The sequence below is a fragment of the Candoia aspera genome, chromosome 3, assembly GCF_035149785.1.
Source record: "Candoia aspera isolate rCanAsp1 chromosome 3, rCanAsp1.hap2, whole genome shotgun sequence".
Classification (NCBI taxonomy): Eukaryota; Metazoa; Chordata; class Lepidosauria; order Squamata; family Boidae; genus Candoia; species Candoia aspera.
The window spans coordinates 110,965,031-110,981,934 of record NC_086155.1 but is presented as its reverse complement, the minus strand read 5'-3'; the positions used below and the strand labels follow the sequence as shown (position 1 = coordinate 110,981,934).

The following is a 16,904-nucleotide window of genomic DNA, read 5'->3' as shown; positions in this document are numbered from 1 at the left end:
GGCCATCAGATTGGAAAAAATCAACTTATATCCCCATACCAAAAAAGGGGAACACTAAAGAATGTTCAAACTATTGAACAGTGGCACTCATTTCACATGCCAGTAAGGTAATGCTCAAGATCCTGCAAGGTAGACTTCAGCAATTCATGGAGCGAGAATTGCCAGATGTACAAGCTGGGTTTAGAAAAGGCAGAGGAACTAGGGACCAAATTGCCAATATCTGCTGGATAATGGAAAAAGCCAGGGAGTTTCAGAAAAACATCTATTTCTGTTTTATTGACTATTCTAAAGCCTTTGACTGTGTGGACCCTAACAAATTGTGGCAAGTTCTTAGTGGTATGGGGATACCAAGTCATCTTGTCTGCCTCCTGAAGAATCTGTATAACGACCAAGTAGCAACAGTAAGAACAGACCACGGAACAACGGACTGGTTTAAGATTGGGAAAGGAGTACGGCAGGGCTGTATACTCTCACCCTACCTATTCAACTTGTACGCAGAACACATCATGCGACGTGCTGGGCTTGAGGAATCCAAGGCTGGAGTTAAAATCGCTGGAGGAAACATTAACAATCTCAGATATGCAGATGATACCACTTTGATGGCTGAAAGCGAAGAGGAACTGAGGAGCCTTATGATGAAGGTGAAAGAAGAAAGTGCAAAAGCTGGTTTGCAGCTAAACCTCAAAAAAACCAAGATTATGGCAACCAGCTTGATAACTGGCAAATAGAGGGAGAAAATGTAGAAGCAGTGAAAGACTTTGTATTTCTAGGTGCAAAGATTACTGCGGATGCTGACTGCAGTCAGGAAATCAGAAGACGCTTAATCCTTGGGAGAAGAGCAATGACAAATCTCGATAAAATAGTTAAGAGCAGAGACATCACGCTGACAACAAAGGCCCGCATAGTTAAAGCAATGGTGTTCCCTGTAGTAACATATGGCTGCGAGAGCTGGACCATAAGGAAGGCTGAGAGAAGGAAGATCGATGCTTTTGAACTGTGGTGTTGGAGGAAAATTCTGAGAGTGCCTTGGACTGCAAGAAGATCAAACCAGTCCATCCTCCAGGAAATAAAGCCAGACTGCTCACTTGAGGGAATGATATTAAAGGCCAAACTGAAATACTTTGGCCACATAATGAGAAGACAGGACACCCTGGAGAAGATGCTGATGCTAGGGAGAGTGGAAGGCAAAAGGAAGAGGGGCCGACCAAGGGCAAGATGGATGGATGATATTCTAAAGGTGACGGACTCATCCCTGGGGGAGCTGGGGGTGTTGACCAACAGGAAGCTCTGGCGTGGGCTGGTCCATGAAGTCATGATGAGTCGGAAGCGACTAAACGAATAAACAACATTCCTCTAGGTATAGAGATGTGTTAGATCATTGTTCTACATTGTTTGTCAGTGAGATCTGGGATCCAAAATGTGCTTTTGTATTCAGGCACAATGTGTACTATTTGCCAGTAATGGACATAGCCTTTTAATTTGGTCAAAGGCTTGCAGTTTTATCCCTGGGACAGCTAGAACAGAGGCAGCTATGGAGTGAGGGATTTCCTTGGCCTTATGTTATAATTGCCATGAGGCAGGGAGTGTCAATATTTTAGTATGATAGATGTCCAGGGGCTAAGTTAGAAGCTTGTTTTTCACTTCTGGCACCTCCTCTAGAGCATGTGTCTTTATGTAATACTTAATGTGCTTTGAGGCATAGGTTGATTGAACATACTAATGGGAATATTTAGTTCAATAGTTAGCAATGTGTTTAAAGTTGTTAGGAGAAAGGGGGCTGACCTCATGACTTACACTGATGTATTCATCTTCTATTTTTCTTCCCTCCAGCATGATGGACAGCCATATTGCCACAAACCATGCTATGGGATCCTGTTTGGACCAAAGGGTGAGTGTGATAGACAGATAAATTTAAATATTGACAAGGCAACTGACTCACTTATTATCAATTACCTCTTCTCTCACCTCATTTCATGTTGCCACCTAGTCATAAGACCTGGCTCTTCATCCAGGCACTGGGGTAAAGCGATGGGAGCCTGTGGATAGTTGCTGGGGCATCCTGGGAACACTTGAGGCCCCAGATTTTCAGTTTCTGTTTTTATGGTTTTCATAGTTTTATTGTGGTTGTGAGTCTCCCAGAGATGTACTCTAAGATGGACAGCCATACAAATCAGATGGATGGATGGATGGATGGATGGGGCCCAAGTGACACAAGAAAATTGTTAGTACTATTTTGTTATTGCTGTGCAGATTCATTGCTTGTCACTCTTCACTAGACATGTTTCTTGTCTAGATCTGGCATATCAAATCTAAACAAGATAAGATATTGGGCATATCAGATGAAAACTGTTACGGACTCTCTGTAACATGTATTTTGCATAATTTTACCATAAAAGAAATCATCTTAAATTACAATTTTATTTTGATGAAAAACTTCAAATTATGATTAAAGTATAATTGAAGTGTTATACTTCTAAATTAAAGCTAGAAAGCACATCATATGATAATTATAAGAAATAAATACAATAAATAAAACTATTTAGCTATGGCAAGGAGCATACAAGTAAAAAAGTAATAGTGGGGTCCACAGGAACTTGCTGTTTTCATGAAAATGCAAAAGCTGTCTCATGCTGTTTTGCCATGAGCTCCGTTCTTTTGAGGCAGGTGTGCCACATCACAATACATGTAGCAAAGGGGCAGAGTTTGTGCTGCAGTGCTGCTGATGTGTATCTGATACCACCCTGCAGACACTGCTGAAAAATATCCTTGACACTTAGGAATAACAAGTGGGACTTGCCCTGAAGTATTTAACTGTTACTTTTCTTGATCAAGATGTTAGCCAATCAACCATGCCTTTTTTCTAGACACTTCATTTTATTGCATTGCCTCTTTCTCTCAGTCAAAATTGTGTGGCCTCTAAGTATGCTTAATTCTTATTGGATCATCTTGTTTTTCTCACCCATCATAGGCCTTTTTCAAAACATTTTGCATTTCCCTGAGGTTCTCTTAACCTGCAGATACTTCTCTTACAAACATCCATTTTCAGATAATGAATTCACTATTGGTTTTTACGATCATATAAATTAAAACTAATCCCCCAAATTGGCTTGCACTTCCTCTTTTCCCTTCAGCCTCTTCAGTCCTTAATTCTTCCTCCACTGACTCTTTTCTGTTTTCTTTTCTTTTGTAGGAGTGAACACAGGTGCAGTTGGAAGCTACATCTATGATAAAGAATCTGAAGCAAAAGACCAACCTTGAGAGCTTTTTCTAGCCAACTGTTTATCTGCTCAGCCTGTTTGCACTGCATTCTCTTGATTAATCTTGTGTGTATAGATATAGTGACACCTGCTTAGAAGCAGAGGATGAGGTGGCTGCATAGGTCCCATTGTCTGCTCCCCAGGCAGGAGATGGCATTCTGTTCCCTCTTCCGTTTCTAATGGCTGTGCTTTAAAAGGACAGAGCTGCTTCTCTACCAAAGGTCTCATTTTTATTTCACTTCTTCAACTCAGTGTGTTCTGGGCAAATAACTTTGCTGCCATTATTTTACATGACAGAACACAATTCAGTTATGTCCCTTGTGGCCATCGTAGTCATTAGGAGTTCATTATTTTGAGGTCCAACTTGCCATTAGCTATTAATGGCTAAACACTTGGAGGAAGTATAAATAAGTTTAGCAGGAAGGTAAAAAAAATCAGTTATATTTTTGAACAAGGCTGCCAAATCTAGAATAGTGACTGCTAGTTTGAGATCCAGATTCTTACTAGCTATGAATTGCTTTCCTATATGAAATTTCATCACTGCTCAGAACTAGTCCTTATGGAAGCAGATGTCAGCAGCAAGCTCTCCTTAGCAGCTGACTTAGGGTCCTGTATGCTTAGCTAAAGCTGAAGTGCTGTCTTTTGAAAACACAGTTTGTATTCTTGGGGAATCTGTCAGAAATTATGACCCTACTAATATGCCTGACAGAATGCGGTTGTAACTTGGATGTGGAAGTATAAGCTATTTGTGTAGGTATCTGTCACGTGTATGTATACATGGAAGATCTTACTGCTTGCCAACTGAATGTGTCCTCTTTGCTATAAAGACAAAGCAGCCTGCATTATAAAATGGGAGGAGCAAAGAAAGAGACACTGTGTGTGTGTGTGTGTTTATATGTGTTGGGTGGAACCCTAGCAAAGGAACCGGTTCTGAACTTGGGTTATGTATGTGCTTGAGGTTTATTTATAACCAGATAGTAATGTGCTTTTTGCTTTGGAGAATAGTCTATCTTTCTAATGTTTCTAGCTGCCCTGGACCATTAACTCAGGGGCAGAAGGCACAATCAAAACTAATCAAGAGTATGAGCTGAGGCAGCACTAACAAATTCGCATTGCAAAACCTGCACTACCCAACCTGCAGACTAGCTTTTCCAACCCAGAATGCTTATCTGCCTACTTTTTGCAGTAAATAAAGATGTTTGACAACTCATGTGTGGACTGTGCTTGAAACTATTCTTTCTAGGAGAAAGGGGGTAGTTCATCCTAATCTTTAAAAAATCCTTTATCCTCAGAGACAGTCCTTCATCTTTATATAGTGATCTTCTGTTCTGCTTTGATACTACATATTGTAGGAACCAAAGATAAGATTGAGAATGCTACAGTGTCACTTTTTTCTTAAAATACAAAGGGACAACATGTTTGAAGCATGATAACAAGGCAAAAAAGTGCTTACATCACAGTTACTATTTATTTTTATGTATTATTCTAATTTTAATGCTACCTTTCAGAACCAGGGAATCATACTATGAGTTTAGAGGTGAATATGCCACAGGGGAAAAAATAATACACCCTCCACGCTTTCCTCACTTACTCTTGCCTCACAGCAATAGCACTTCATTTTTCCATGGGCAACTGAATGAAAAAATTAATGAAGAGGACTATTATGATGGGAATATATAGAACAATAGAATGTATACATTGGAAAGGACCTATAGATCATCTAGCCCAACCCACAACGTAGTGCAGAAATCCATTAACCATCAAGCCTCTTTGAAAGCCTCCAGCAAGTGGGAATTCTGCAGACAGTTTAGTATTCAAAATGAATAATTCTTGGAATTTCAGCTTTTTTTCGTCTTTGCCCTACCTTAGTTTCAGCAGAGAACATATTTGATCCCTGTTGCACATGACAATTTTTTTAGATATCTGTAGACGGCTGATGTAGCTTTTACTGGCTAAACACGGTCAGTTACTTTAGTCATTCCTTGTATTTCAAGGAAGTATAACCAGCACAGATTTATTTATCTATCACATTTCTTCACTGCCCATCTCATACAAAGAAGTTAAATGGATCGATTACTTCCCTGGATAAGTTTCTGCATTACACTGTCTGCTCATCTTCAACTAATGGTCCACTAGGAGCCCTAAAGTATTATCCTATCCACTGCTGCCAAGCCAGATCTCACCAGTCCTAAGCCTATGGATTTGATCTTTCTACCTAGATACAAGACTTTACATTTGTAACTGTTGATCATAAGCCCAATGAATTTTGCCAATGTTCAAGTCTCTTGAGGACATTTTGAATTGTATTTTTATTCTCTAAAGTATTGGGCAATAACCTCTTATTTTAAGTGTCCATCTGCAAATTTGGGGAGCATCCTTTCCATTCCATCCTTTAGTTCGTTTAGAAAGAAACTGAATAGCACTGGGCTGAGGACTGAGTCTTCTCTTTGATGTTTTCTTCCAGGTCAATGTAGAATCATTTAAGAATGCCTTCCAGTTGTGGTGGTTCAATCAGTTGCAAATCCCGTGAACTGCAAAACCATCCATCTTACCTTTATCCCATCCAAATAAGTAGGTATAAATGCAACCCAGCGAAAATAGGGAGGATAGGACAATGACGAAAATTAAAAACCACGTGTGTGTGTGTGTGTGTGAGAATTTTTTTTATTTCCTTACCAGGTTCACTTCTGAGCCAGGGTCAGAGAAAAAGACAATTGCATGAAATTAAGTTCTTTATTCTTCACCCAAGAGCAAAAGCAATGACAGCAAGCTGTTAGGTGGGGGATTGTGCAGGAACCCCTCCTTTCAGCACATTATATGCATTCCATTCAATTCCTCCTTTAGAATACTACTCCTTACTCAGTTACCCATACTCCACCTTAACAACATTCCATATTAGGAACTTACTTCCTTCACTCTATCTTAACATCACTCCATATAAGGAACTAACTTCCTTGCTAGGGCCGCGTGACGATTATTATTCATTTTCCTCTGAAGAAGCTATTTTTGGAATGTATGCCTTATCTTGCTTCTATGGGCACAGCTATCTATCAAGGCCTGTTAGAAAGGAAGAGTAAGGAAGCCAACACAACTCTTCAAGGAAATAAAACATGGTTTGAGAGCCATAATAAAAATGCAAATGTTCTAATATATAAATACTAAATATAAAATATATGAATATGAAATGTATTTGTATTTAAGTTCTATATATATAAAATCTATCATATATATGATGCCAGAGACTATAACTTGCAAAAATGTTCATATTAAACTAGGCACTTTTAGGGAGGCATAAACAGGTGACAAAAGATAGGCAACAGTTTTCAACAACAAAGAGCTACCCCATATCATGGTCAAAACTGTAACTGCAATTCTGCATTTAGACATTACTTCCTGTTGATTGTCGCCACCCACAGCTCCCCCATGGTCAAATCTGTCACCTCTAGAATATCATCCATCCATCTTGTCCTTGGTCAAGTTGAGGGCTACAAGGTGGGGAATCCTAGTGCACTGATGATGTTACCTAGTTGGGTAATGAAACGTCTGCAAGTAAACAACCAAGCTCAGAGAGCACCAAGGACTCCCCAGTTCAACCCTGAGCTACAGATATTCTCTTCTATGAGTTCTGTTGTTAAGTGAAATGGGAAGGCAGCAGAGCTGGGAAAATTCACTGTCAAGAAGATGGAACCTTGAGGTCATCGGCTGATGGAGGATAGGAGGTTAGGGTTTCTCACCCTGTTACTATGTTGCAAGTCCCTTGTAAGGCCTGCCTTTGGGCTGTGATGTGAGCTGGTAAAGAGGCGTCTATTCTTTGGTTTGGTGGGATTGCAGGGGGGATTTGTCTGGGGCAAGGAAGGTCAATTTGAGTCTGATGGGATTAGGCAGAGGGATGAACTGGGTTTGACCCTAACATCTAAAAGACAGGGGGGAGGGGTGCTGTCTTCATTCTGTTTGTTAGGTTTATTTTTTCCACTACACTAATATTTTACAAGCTTCTACATGTTGATCCAAAAACATTGTAATCTTACACTGTAATCTTACATTTTATTGGATCTGTTTGGCTTTCTAAATGTTTCATTTAAACAACATTGTCAATGACCAACTGAATTGAGCAATAATACTGAAGGTCACTTAAAATATCCCTTCTGTTCTAAAATTGAGATATTTAACTAGAACTTAATCTACCTGTTTAATTTTGTTTTTTTGTCCACAATGGACATGATATTATACAGATACAATTTTAAAAATTGAGGAAATGCTATGAAAGATTGACAGTCCTGTCAATCCAGCACCACATGCCCAATAGCTCCATGCAACAGCTGTGTAAAGGGTTGCACAAGATCCTGTATTAACTCATTAGTCTGTGTACATTAAAGTGGTCTAATCTTTCTGTTCTTAAGGGCTGTGTATTGTCTGCAGCTCTTTTTGTGCAGACAATGCATAGCTATGTTGCCAAACATATACCAACTCAAATACTTTTCTCTCTCCCTTCACAGGTTGTGTGTGTGTATACACACACACACACAGACTTCTAAACCCAGGTATGGTCACCCCTTCTAGCACACAGTGATGTATGTCTTAAGCGTCTCCTCCTTGCACTGAAATCACATTATACTTCCCATCAGTGACAACAGCTGACCAGGATGAGGGAAGGAAGCATATGATTTCAAGGAGAAGGATAGAAAATGAGAATATTTCTCTTTTTTGTCTCTCTTTTCCCATCACATTCTTTCTAGTTTAAATTGTTAAATCAATAATTTGGTGAGCTCCTGGGAGTGTGATTTTGCTTGGCAAAAAGACTACTTGGATGATCCTCACTATATTTGTCCCAGGAAAATATTAGGGATAACAGTTATATTGGGGAAGGAAGCTAAATTTCCTGATGGAATCAAGGACAGCAGTGGCAGCCACCTGGACATCCATAGCAGATGGCTCAAAGACTCCCTGATAGCTGCCTGCTGTCTGTGTGTAGTTAGCATCAATAGCAGTCTTGAGGCTAAAGAGAAATGTATATGCCCTCCCAATGATTGTTGTGCAGGCATATTGGGCATCAGACTCTACCATCTCCTAAAACTGAAATTCTTTTTCCACAGATGATTTTCACAAAGACTCTTTAAGGTTAAGAAACGGAGAGTTTACAAGAGTTTTGGTGAGTGAACTATTTCCACCGTCAGCCAAAATATCCCAAAGCACATTCAGGCAGAATCTTCATCTTTCTCCCTGCCTTTCAATTTCTGGGACAATAGAATTCAAATAGATATTAGATGGGGTATGAGGAGCCCTATTTGACTCCTTTACTTATTGGGATACATTATTATTATTACATAATTATTAATAATTATATTTATATGTTATAATATTAGTAATAATTATATCATTAATATTATATAATAATAACATATAATAATAATAGAGGGCTAATTTGGTGTGATTAAGGCATCAGGCAGTTTTCTTGGCAAGGTTTTTTGGAAGTAGTTTGCCCTTGCCACCTTCCCAGGGCTGAGAGAGAGTAACTGGCCCAAGTTCACCCAGCTGTCTTTGTGCCTCAGGCGGGACTAGAACTCTCAGTCTCCACTTTTCTAGCCTGATGCCTTAACCACTACACCAAACTGGCTCTCTTTAGGAGCAATTAAAGTATCCTAACTGGAGTCAGAGACTTCAGAGATCTGGGAAGGAGCTTCTTGGCTAGATAATCACTTATTTTTAGCTGTTCAGCTGCTTTGGCCAGGTGCAGAGTTCCAGGACTGGATCCAGAGTCTCCTCTTGTTATTCTTACTGGGATAAGGGGAATACTGCAAATCTCAGTATTAAAGAACAAGAAGAAGAATTATGAGGTGCTAACTGAGCTGTTTAGCTGGGGCCTTTTATTGCCTTCTTCTGGGAAATTTGCTCAGCTACCTAGTCTAGCATACAACCTTGGACCCTAGTGGTTTCCCATCCAAAAACTCAGCAGGCCTATTAAAACTGAGAAGATGGAGCAATAGGTGGTCTATATGGTTAGATTTAATAATATGTTAAAGGATTGAGCTCATTTTATATTAACACGTTATGAATATATCTTTAGTTTCTTCAAACACAATTACTATTCGGTATATTCTTTTCTGATTGTATTAGTGCTGTTATATCTTTGGTTCTACTTCATCATATCTTCTGGTTGTTATATTTCACCAATAAAATATTAAAAAAAAAACTCAGCAGGCCTGGCTTTGCTTCCTAGTACAGACAAATTAGCCAGGTGCTGCCACTTGGCTAAGAGAATGCATTCATCGCCCTTTTGAAAAATCAGAACTAGAATCTTACCAATCAGTGTTTGCCCCTGTAAGCTGAATTTGGTCCCAATTCCTCCCCTTACAAAACTAATTTAAAAACTAGGCAGCAGCTATGCTTGTTCTGATTCAATTGGCTGATCTGTACTGGATTGCATGCCCACCCTACCCCCTTATAATAATAATATCAAATCTTTTTTATTTTGGTCATTAAACAGCATAGCATTACACAATCAACACCACCACCCCCTTATAGTACATGTATCCTTCCCTGTCCAGCTGGGGGTAGGATGTGGAAATGGGGAAAGCATTCCACAGTTGTATTTGTGATGGACTGAGAGCAAGAGACATCCAACAGTAAACACTACTTCTATATACAGTCGTGGGAAAAAGTAAGTACACCCTCTTTGAGTTCTATGGTTTTATATATCAGGACATAATAAAAATCATCTGGTCCTTAGCAGGTCTTAAAATTAGGCAAATACAACCTCAGATGAACAACACATGACATATTACACCGTGTCATTATTTATTTTACAACGATAAAGCCAAAATGGGTCAAAAACCCATGTGTGAAAAAGTAAGTACACCCTATGATTCAATAGCTTGTAGAACCACCTTTAGCAGCAATAACTTGAAGTAAGTGTTTTCTGTATGACTTTGTCTCTCACATCCTTGTGGAGGAATTTTGGCCCACTCTTCTTTACAACATTGCTTCAGCTCATTTGTTTATGCACAGCTCTCTTGAGGTCCCGCCACAGCATTTCAATCAGGTTGAGGTCTGGACTTTGACTGGGCCATTGCAACACCTTGATTCTTTTCTTTTTCAGCCATTCTGTTGTAGATTTGCTGGTATGCTGGGGATCATTGTCCTGTTGCATGACCCAATTTCGACCAAGCTTTAGCTATCAGACAGATGGCCTCACATTTGACTCTAGAATACTTTGGTATACAGAGGAGTTCATTGTTGACTCAGTGACTGCAAGGTGCCCAGGTCCTGTGGCTGCAAAACAAGCCCAAGTCATCACCCCTCCACTGTGCCTGACAGTTGGTATGAGAGGTTTTTGCTGATATGCTGTGTTTGGTTTTTGCCAAACGTGGTGCTGTGCATTATAGCCAAACATCTCCACTTTGGTCTCATCTGTCCAAAGGACATTGTTGCAGAAGTCTTGTGATTTGTTCAGATGCAACTTTGCAAACCTAAGCCATGCTGCCATGTTCTTTTTAGAGAGAAGTGGCTTTCTCCTGGCAACCCTTCCAAATAAACCATACTTGTACAGTCTTTTTTCTAAGTGTACTGTCATGAACTTTAACATTTAACATGCTAATTGAGGCCTGTAGAGTCTGAGATGTAACTCCTGGATTTTTTGCAATTTCTCTGAGCATTGCACGGTCTGACCTTGGGGTGAATTTGCTGGGTCATCCACTCCTGGGAAGATTGGCAACTATCTTGAATGTTTTCCACTTGGGAATAATCTTCCTCACTGTAGAATGATGGACTTTACTTTGTTTGGAAATGGCCTTATAAACCTTCCCAGATTGATGGGCAGCAGCAACTGCTTCTCTAAGATTGTTGCTGATGTGTTTACTCTTTGGCATTGTGTTAACACACACCTGAATACTCAAGACCAGCAAACTCCTAAAACTTCAGCTTTTATAGAGGTGGGCACACATGCTGATGATCAGTTAATCAAGGGAATTTGGTTAGCAGCACTTGGCTGCTACTTAACCTCTTAATACCTATGGAAGCAGTAAGGGTGTACTCACTTTTTCACAGATGGCTTTTCCATTCTGGCTTTATTTTTGTAAAATAAATAATGACATGGTATAATATGTCATGTGTTGTTGTTCATCTGAGGTTGTATTTGCCTAATTTTAAGACCTGCTAAGGACCAGATGATTTTTATTATGTCCTGATATGTAAAACCATAGAACTCAAAGAGGGTGTACTTTCTTTTTCCCACAACTGTACACATGTGTATGTTTATTTTCTGAGATGCATGGCATGATTTCATTTATTTCACAAATCTTTTATTCTGGGAGAATCCCTTGTAAGGCCTTAAAGGTAAACATCAGTTCCTTGAATCATGCTTGGAAATGGATTGGGAGTTCACTGAGAAAGATAAACCTTGCCTAGTAAGACAATTCACACTGATCTATTAATCTACAATGAAGTCATTTTTATTATGGATCTACCTGGCTGGAATGCAAGTTGCCTGGGGAAAGGCTAATGACCTTGGCAGCTCCAGTCCCCATCTGCATATACTGTCAGCTCATAAGCACTGTACAAGGAGCAACCTGCCTCACACTCCCCCAAGCTTGTTATGCATTCCTGATACATAATGGTACTGAATTAACAGCAATAAAGAAATCAAAAGGAGGAAGGCATTGAAGAACAAAGTGCAAAATCTACGAAGTGCCACATACTGGAAGTCTCTATTTAAAAAAAAACCCTACAGATAAATATATGGGAAGTTTTCTGAATATTTTGAAAAAATGTTAATTAATTAGGAAGCAAGTTTTTTTTTTCATGAACTTACTTTCATCTCACACCCCCAACAGTCCATAATCCTGCAGTTGGCCACCTGCTGGCCATTACTGTCAGCATAACTTTGTGCCTGCTCGTTCCTTATACCTTCTTCCACCATTCTTGCTGAGTTTTTTTCAAGGTCAGATCTTGAAAAGCTTATCTGCTGCTTAGGATCTGACACTGGAGCCGATCATGGAATTCATTTGGGGCTGGGGACTTTGGTCAAACCTAATCTCAGAAAACACACTTGTTAACAATGCCACAGCTTTTTAAAATCTAAAGATGTACTGAATTTCTTTTTTACAAGTCTAGCTGTATTATGGGGAGTGGCATCATTTTGTAGGTGCATAAATGTGGACATGTGTTTGTGAGGGGAAAAAAGAGTGGGAAAATAGGAGAGGGGAGTCGCCTTATATATTTTCATTCTGGCTCTATTGATCAATGGCAACACAGGTTCCAAAAAGTTGATCTGAAGGGAGTACAGCAGTCTGGTTTTAAAAATGTATACTATAAACTGTTAATATGTTTTCTACTACAGATTAAGGTTAGTATGGTAACTAATCATTTTGGCCAGGTGAAGAGGTTGAATTTAATTGTCCCCTTTTCACGTGTTAATGGTTGCATTGCCTAAGGGAGGAACTTGCCTGAACTTGTTTTAGTTTCAGTTTCCCTTCTGTGTAGGCTTGCAGAGAATATGCAGCTGAGAGAAATCTCTCCTCTCAGCAAACAGCCTTTAAATATGTTTGTTTTCTGTAAATAAAATTATTTTTATAGAAATGCCTGGTGTGTGACTTTTCTGATCTCTCCTGGGCCAAATGCTTTCTAGCACTCTGCCAACATAAACTTCTCAAGTAGCAGTCATGGAGGAATCTGCTACAACAGCATTGTGATCAAAAGCAATCTAGCCTTAGGGGTTTTTTGGTATATATATAAAATCAAGGTGGTGAACGGACAGTACCTATAACATACCTAATTTATTGTTAGGAAATTCTTTCTACAGTAATGTCCAATCAAAATCTGCTTCGTTGTGTTTTATCCATCTAATGGCAGCATAGTCCATATCACACTTTACACATTTTGCACATTTTACATAATGGGATTGAAAACAATACAAATCAAATTTAAAAACAAAACCCCACATGACACTACAATAACATAAAACCAAACCACAGAAAAAGTTATGTATTCCAAATTTTGTCCTCCACTGTATCAAACTGATATAGAAAAGCACAAATTTTCAGAAAAAAAACCCACTGGAAAACTGGAGGGGGAGTGAAATAGTGTAACTATAAGCAATTTCTATTTCTTCTGATATATTTTATCTTGTTGTTTTCATGGACCCCTGGAAACTGAAGCTTTACCTATTGTGAGACAGACTTTGCCACTTCATTTATTACTTGATCTGGTATATTTGCAAAGATAGACTAATTTCTTTTATGTCTTAACCATTTTATTTATTATTTAAGGTGAAAATATTATGGAATATTTTATATTTTTTTTCCAAATATTTCTTAATTTTTGCAAAACAAACAAAACAAAAAAGGCCTAAGGAAAAACTAGGAAAAAATCCATTTTTTTCTGGGCAAGTTCTTTCAGGAAGGGTAGAAATACATTACTTTGTAAGATAGTATCCATATCCAAGAAGATATATTTATTTATTTTATTGTACATGTGTAGAGGGGCTAGCCAAGGTAGCTTGCAAATATCCAGTAAAAAAACTGCTTGCATCCAAGTTTGTTGAGGTAGGAGCTCCAATGGTAGAAGAGTTCACAACATAATCGTGAACTAGCCTAATCTTACCCTAAGATTATAAACCAGAGCAGTACATTCCCTGGTTCATCATAATGGTGGTCCAAGAAACCTTTCTACCCTGGCCCCTGATTTGTAAGAGATGATTAGGCTATGAGAACAGCATCTACCTAGAATATGTTTCAAGTTGTACCTAAGCAGCCAACATATATATGACTTGTGCCGTGCCCACCTCCTAGGTAAGAAGGATTTAGATAGAAACTGGGAAGTTAATTTTAGTTAGGAACTGATGACTGATGTTGGGTGTGTGTGTGTTGGTTTCCTCCTCCTGGGTGAGAGTCGGAGGAGGAATTGACAAGGGTGAATGGGCAAGGGAGCCCCTGCCTGCTGGTGGGAACAACAGGGTGTGTATGTGTGTGTGTGTGGTGGTAGAGTAGGGAGGTGACTGTTGGTGCTGAGACCTGGTAAGCTAAAGTGCTGCAGGGTGCCCAGCTTCCCCTCCCAAGGATGCCTGGTGAGGAAAGTAGGTGTTCCCGGGTCTGGGAATTGAGGGCCTTGGATATGGGGATGGAGCTACCTTCCAGGCGATGGAGGCAGGTGGTGAAAGGCATGGGGAGATTTGGCATGAGACAAGGAGGGGGCTGCTCTCAGGGAACATGGAACGCTGTCTCATAACAGTTCCACATTCCAGCTCCTTGATCCCAGCCCCAATGCCCTGTCAGTGGACCTTCAGTGGCTCCAGCCTCTGGTTGCTGCTGCTGAATGCCAGGTTGGTTTGTAATAAGCCTCCCCTCATCTGTGACTTGATTGTGGATGAGAGGGCTGACCTGGCATGTATCACCAAGACCTGGCTGGGTCCTGAAGGAGGGGTTGCCCTTTCTGAAATTTGCCCAGCTGGGTTTCAAGTGTGACATCAAATGTGACTCCAGGGCAGGGCTGGGGGTGTGGTGATTGTCATCAGAGAATCTCTTATGGCTTTCAGGGGCCCTGCCCCACAGGTCCCTGGTTGTGAGACTCTGTTCCTTAAGCTGGGTTCTAGGGATCAGTTGGGATTATTGATGTTGTACCAACCTCCCTGCTGCATAGCAACCTACCTGCCTGGGCTCCCTGATGCCATTTCCAGGTTGGCAGTGGACTTTCCCCAGGTTCTGGGGGACTTCAATCTGCCTTCCCTGGGAATGGGGTCTGAGGTGGCTTGGGAGTTTATGGCTTCCATGACAGCTATGGGCCTATCCAAGGTATTCCAGAGCCTGACTTGAGACAGTGGTCACATTCCGGATTTGGTGTTCCTGTTGGAGCAGTGGCAATGTGACCTTAAATTAGGGGAGCTTTTGTAATGGTCAGATCACACCCTGATTTTTATGGATTTCTCTTGTGCCACTACCCACTGCAGGGAGGTTGGACCCATTAGATTGGTCTGCTCCCGGTGATTGATGGACCCTGACCAGTTTCAGAGGGGGCTGGGATCATCCCTGTTGGTCTGCTGCACGGCCCATCTGAGGCCCTGGTTGCCGCTTGGAATAAGGTGGCGGCTGAGGCCTTGGATTGGATCACGCCTGTGCAACATCTTCCTTCTGGGGATCCCGGTGCTCCCCGTGGTTTACTGACTAACTGAGGGAGATGAAACAGGAGAGGAGATGTCTACAGCATTGCTGGTGCTCAACAAAGGGTGAACTCAACCAAACATGAGTTAGAGCTGCTATTAAGACCTACCTTGTGGAGATAAGGGCAGCGAAGTGCCAGTACTTCTCCACCCTTATTGCATCTGCAGATTGCCACCTGGCAACCCTGTTTCAGGTGACAATGGCCCTCCTGGGTAAGGGGGGCGTGGAGAACCTCATACAGGAGCATGCAAAGGAATTTGCAGAGCACCTGTTAGATAAACTTGCTCAGATTTGTTTCCAGTTGGATGCTGGCCTTGTCACAGGTCCCAAGGAGATGCCTGGGGAGGAGTCTTGCTGGGAATGGTTTGAACCTGTTAGACCTGAGGAAGTAGACAGGGTCCTCAGGACTGTGAGCTTGGCAACCTGCTCTTTAAATCCATGCCCCTCCTGTCTTGTTAAAGCAGTCTGGGGGATGTCATGTGAGTGGGTTTGGGTGGTGGTTAATTCTTCTTTGAGTGGGGGCTTGTTCCTTCACCTCTTAAAGAGGCCATGGTTCGCCACCTCCTCAAGAAGCCATTGCTCGACTCCACTATACTGGACAACTTTCGCCCAGTATCTCACCTCCCTTTTCTGGGGAAGGTGGTTGGGAAGGTAGTTGCACAACAGCTTCAGAGGGCCTTGGAAGAAGTGGATTATCTGGTTGCTTTTCAGTCAGGAGTCAGACCCAGGTATGGGATAGAAATGGCATTGGTTACGCTTTTGGATTACCTCTGACATGGGCAGGATGGGGGTAGTGCATCCATCCTTGCCCTACTTGACCTCTCGGCGGCTTTTGATACCATCAACCATGATATCCTTCTGAATTGGCTCAGGGGATTGGAGGTGGGTGGCATGGTGCTGTGCTGGTTCACCTCCTTCCTTCAGGGTCAATTCCAGTCAGTGATGATTGGGGAGGAGAAGTCCTGCCCTCGGCCTCTACTATGTGAGGTGCCACAGGGGTTGGTGCTTTCTCTTCTCCTTTTTAACATCTACATGAGGCCGCTGGGTGAGCTCATCCATTGCCATGGGGTGAGATCAATTATATATCTCCACTCCTGGCAAATTAAGCAATGCCATGAATGTCTTATCCTGGTGTCTGGAGGTTGTGAGGGTCTGGATGGGGAACAACAGGTTTCAGCTGATCCCTGGCAAGACTGAATATTTGTGGTTTTTGAGAGTCACTGGTTCCAGGGCTATGCCATCTTTGGTCCTGGATGGGGTTGCACTATGGACAGACCCAGTGTGCAATCTGGGGGTCCTCCTAGACTCAAGACTCCTGCTCGATGAGCAGGTGGCAGTCGTGGCTAGGAGGGCCTTTGCATAGCTTCATCTTCTGCACCAGTTGCATCCATTCCTGGATTGGCAGGCCCTGCTCACAGTCACTCATGCCTTAATCACCTCCAGATTGGACTATTGCAATGTGCTGTATGTGGGGCTGCCCTTGAAAAGTATCTGGAAG

General features: G+C 41.3%; 1 protein-coding gene across 1 annotated transcript in view; it reads left to right on the top strand.

Moving 5' to 3' along the window:
* The window catches only part of LOC134493809 (cysteine-rich protein 2), a 67,954-nt gene extending 63,487 nt beyond the window's left edge, over positions 1–4,467 (top strand). The window contains exons 7-8 of the mRNA XM_063298592.1: positions 1,831–1,888; positions 3,191–4,467. Of these exons, the coding sequence (XP_063154662.1) occupies positions 1,831–1,888; positions 3,191–3,258 (126 nt within the window). The 3' untranslated portion in view covers positions 3,259–4,467. The remainder of the gene's footprint in view (positions 1–1,830; positions 1,889–3,190) is intronic.
* The last annotated feature ends 12,437 nt before the right edge of the window (positions 4,468–16,904 follow it).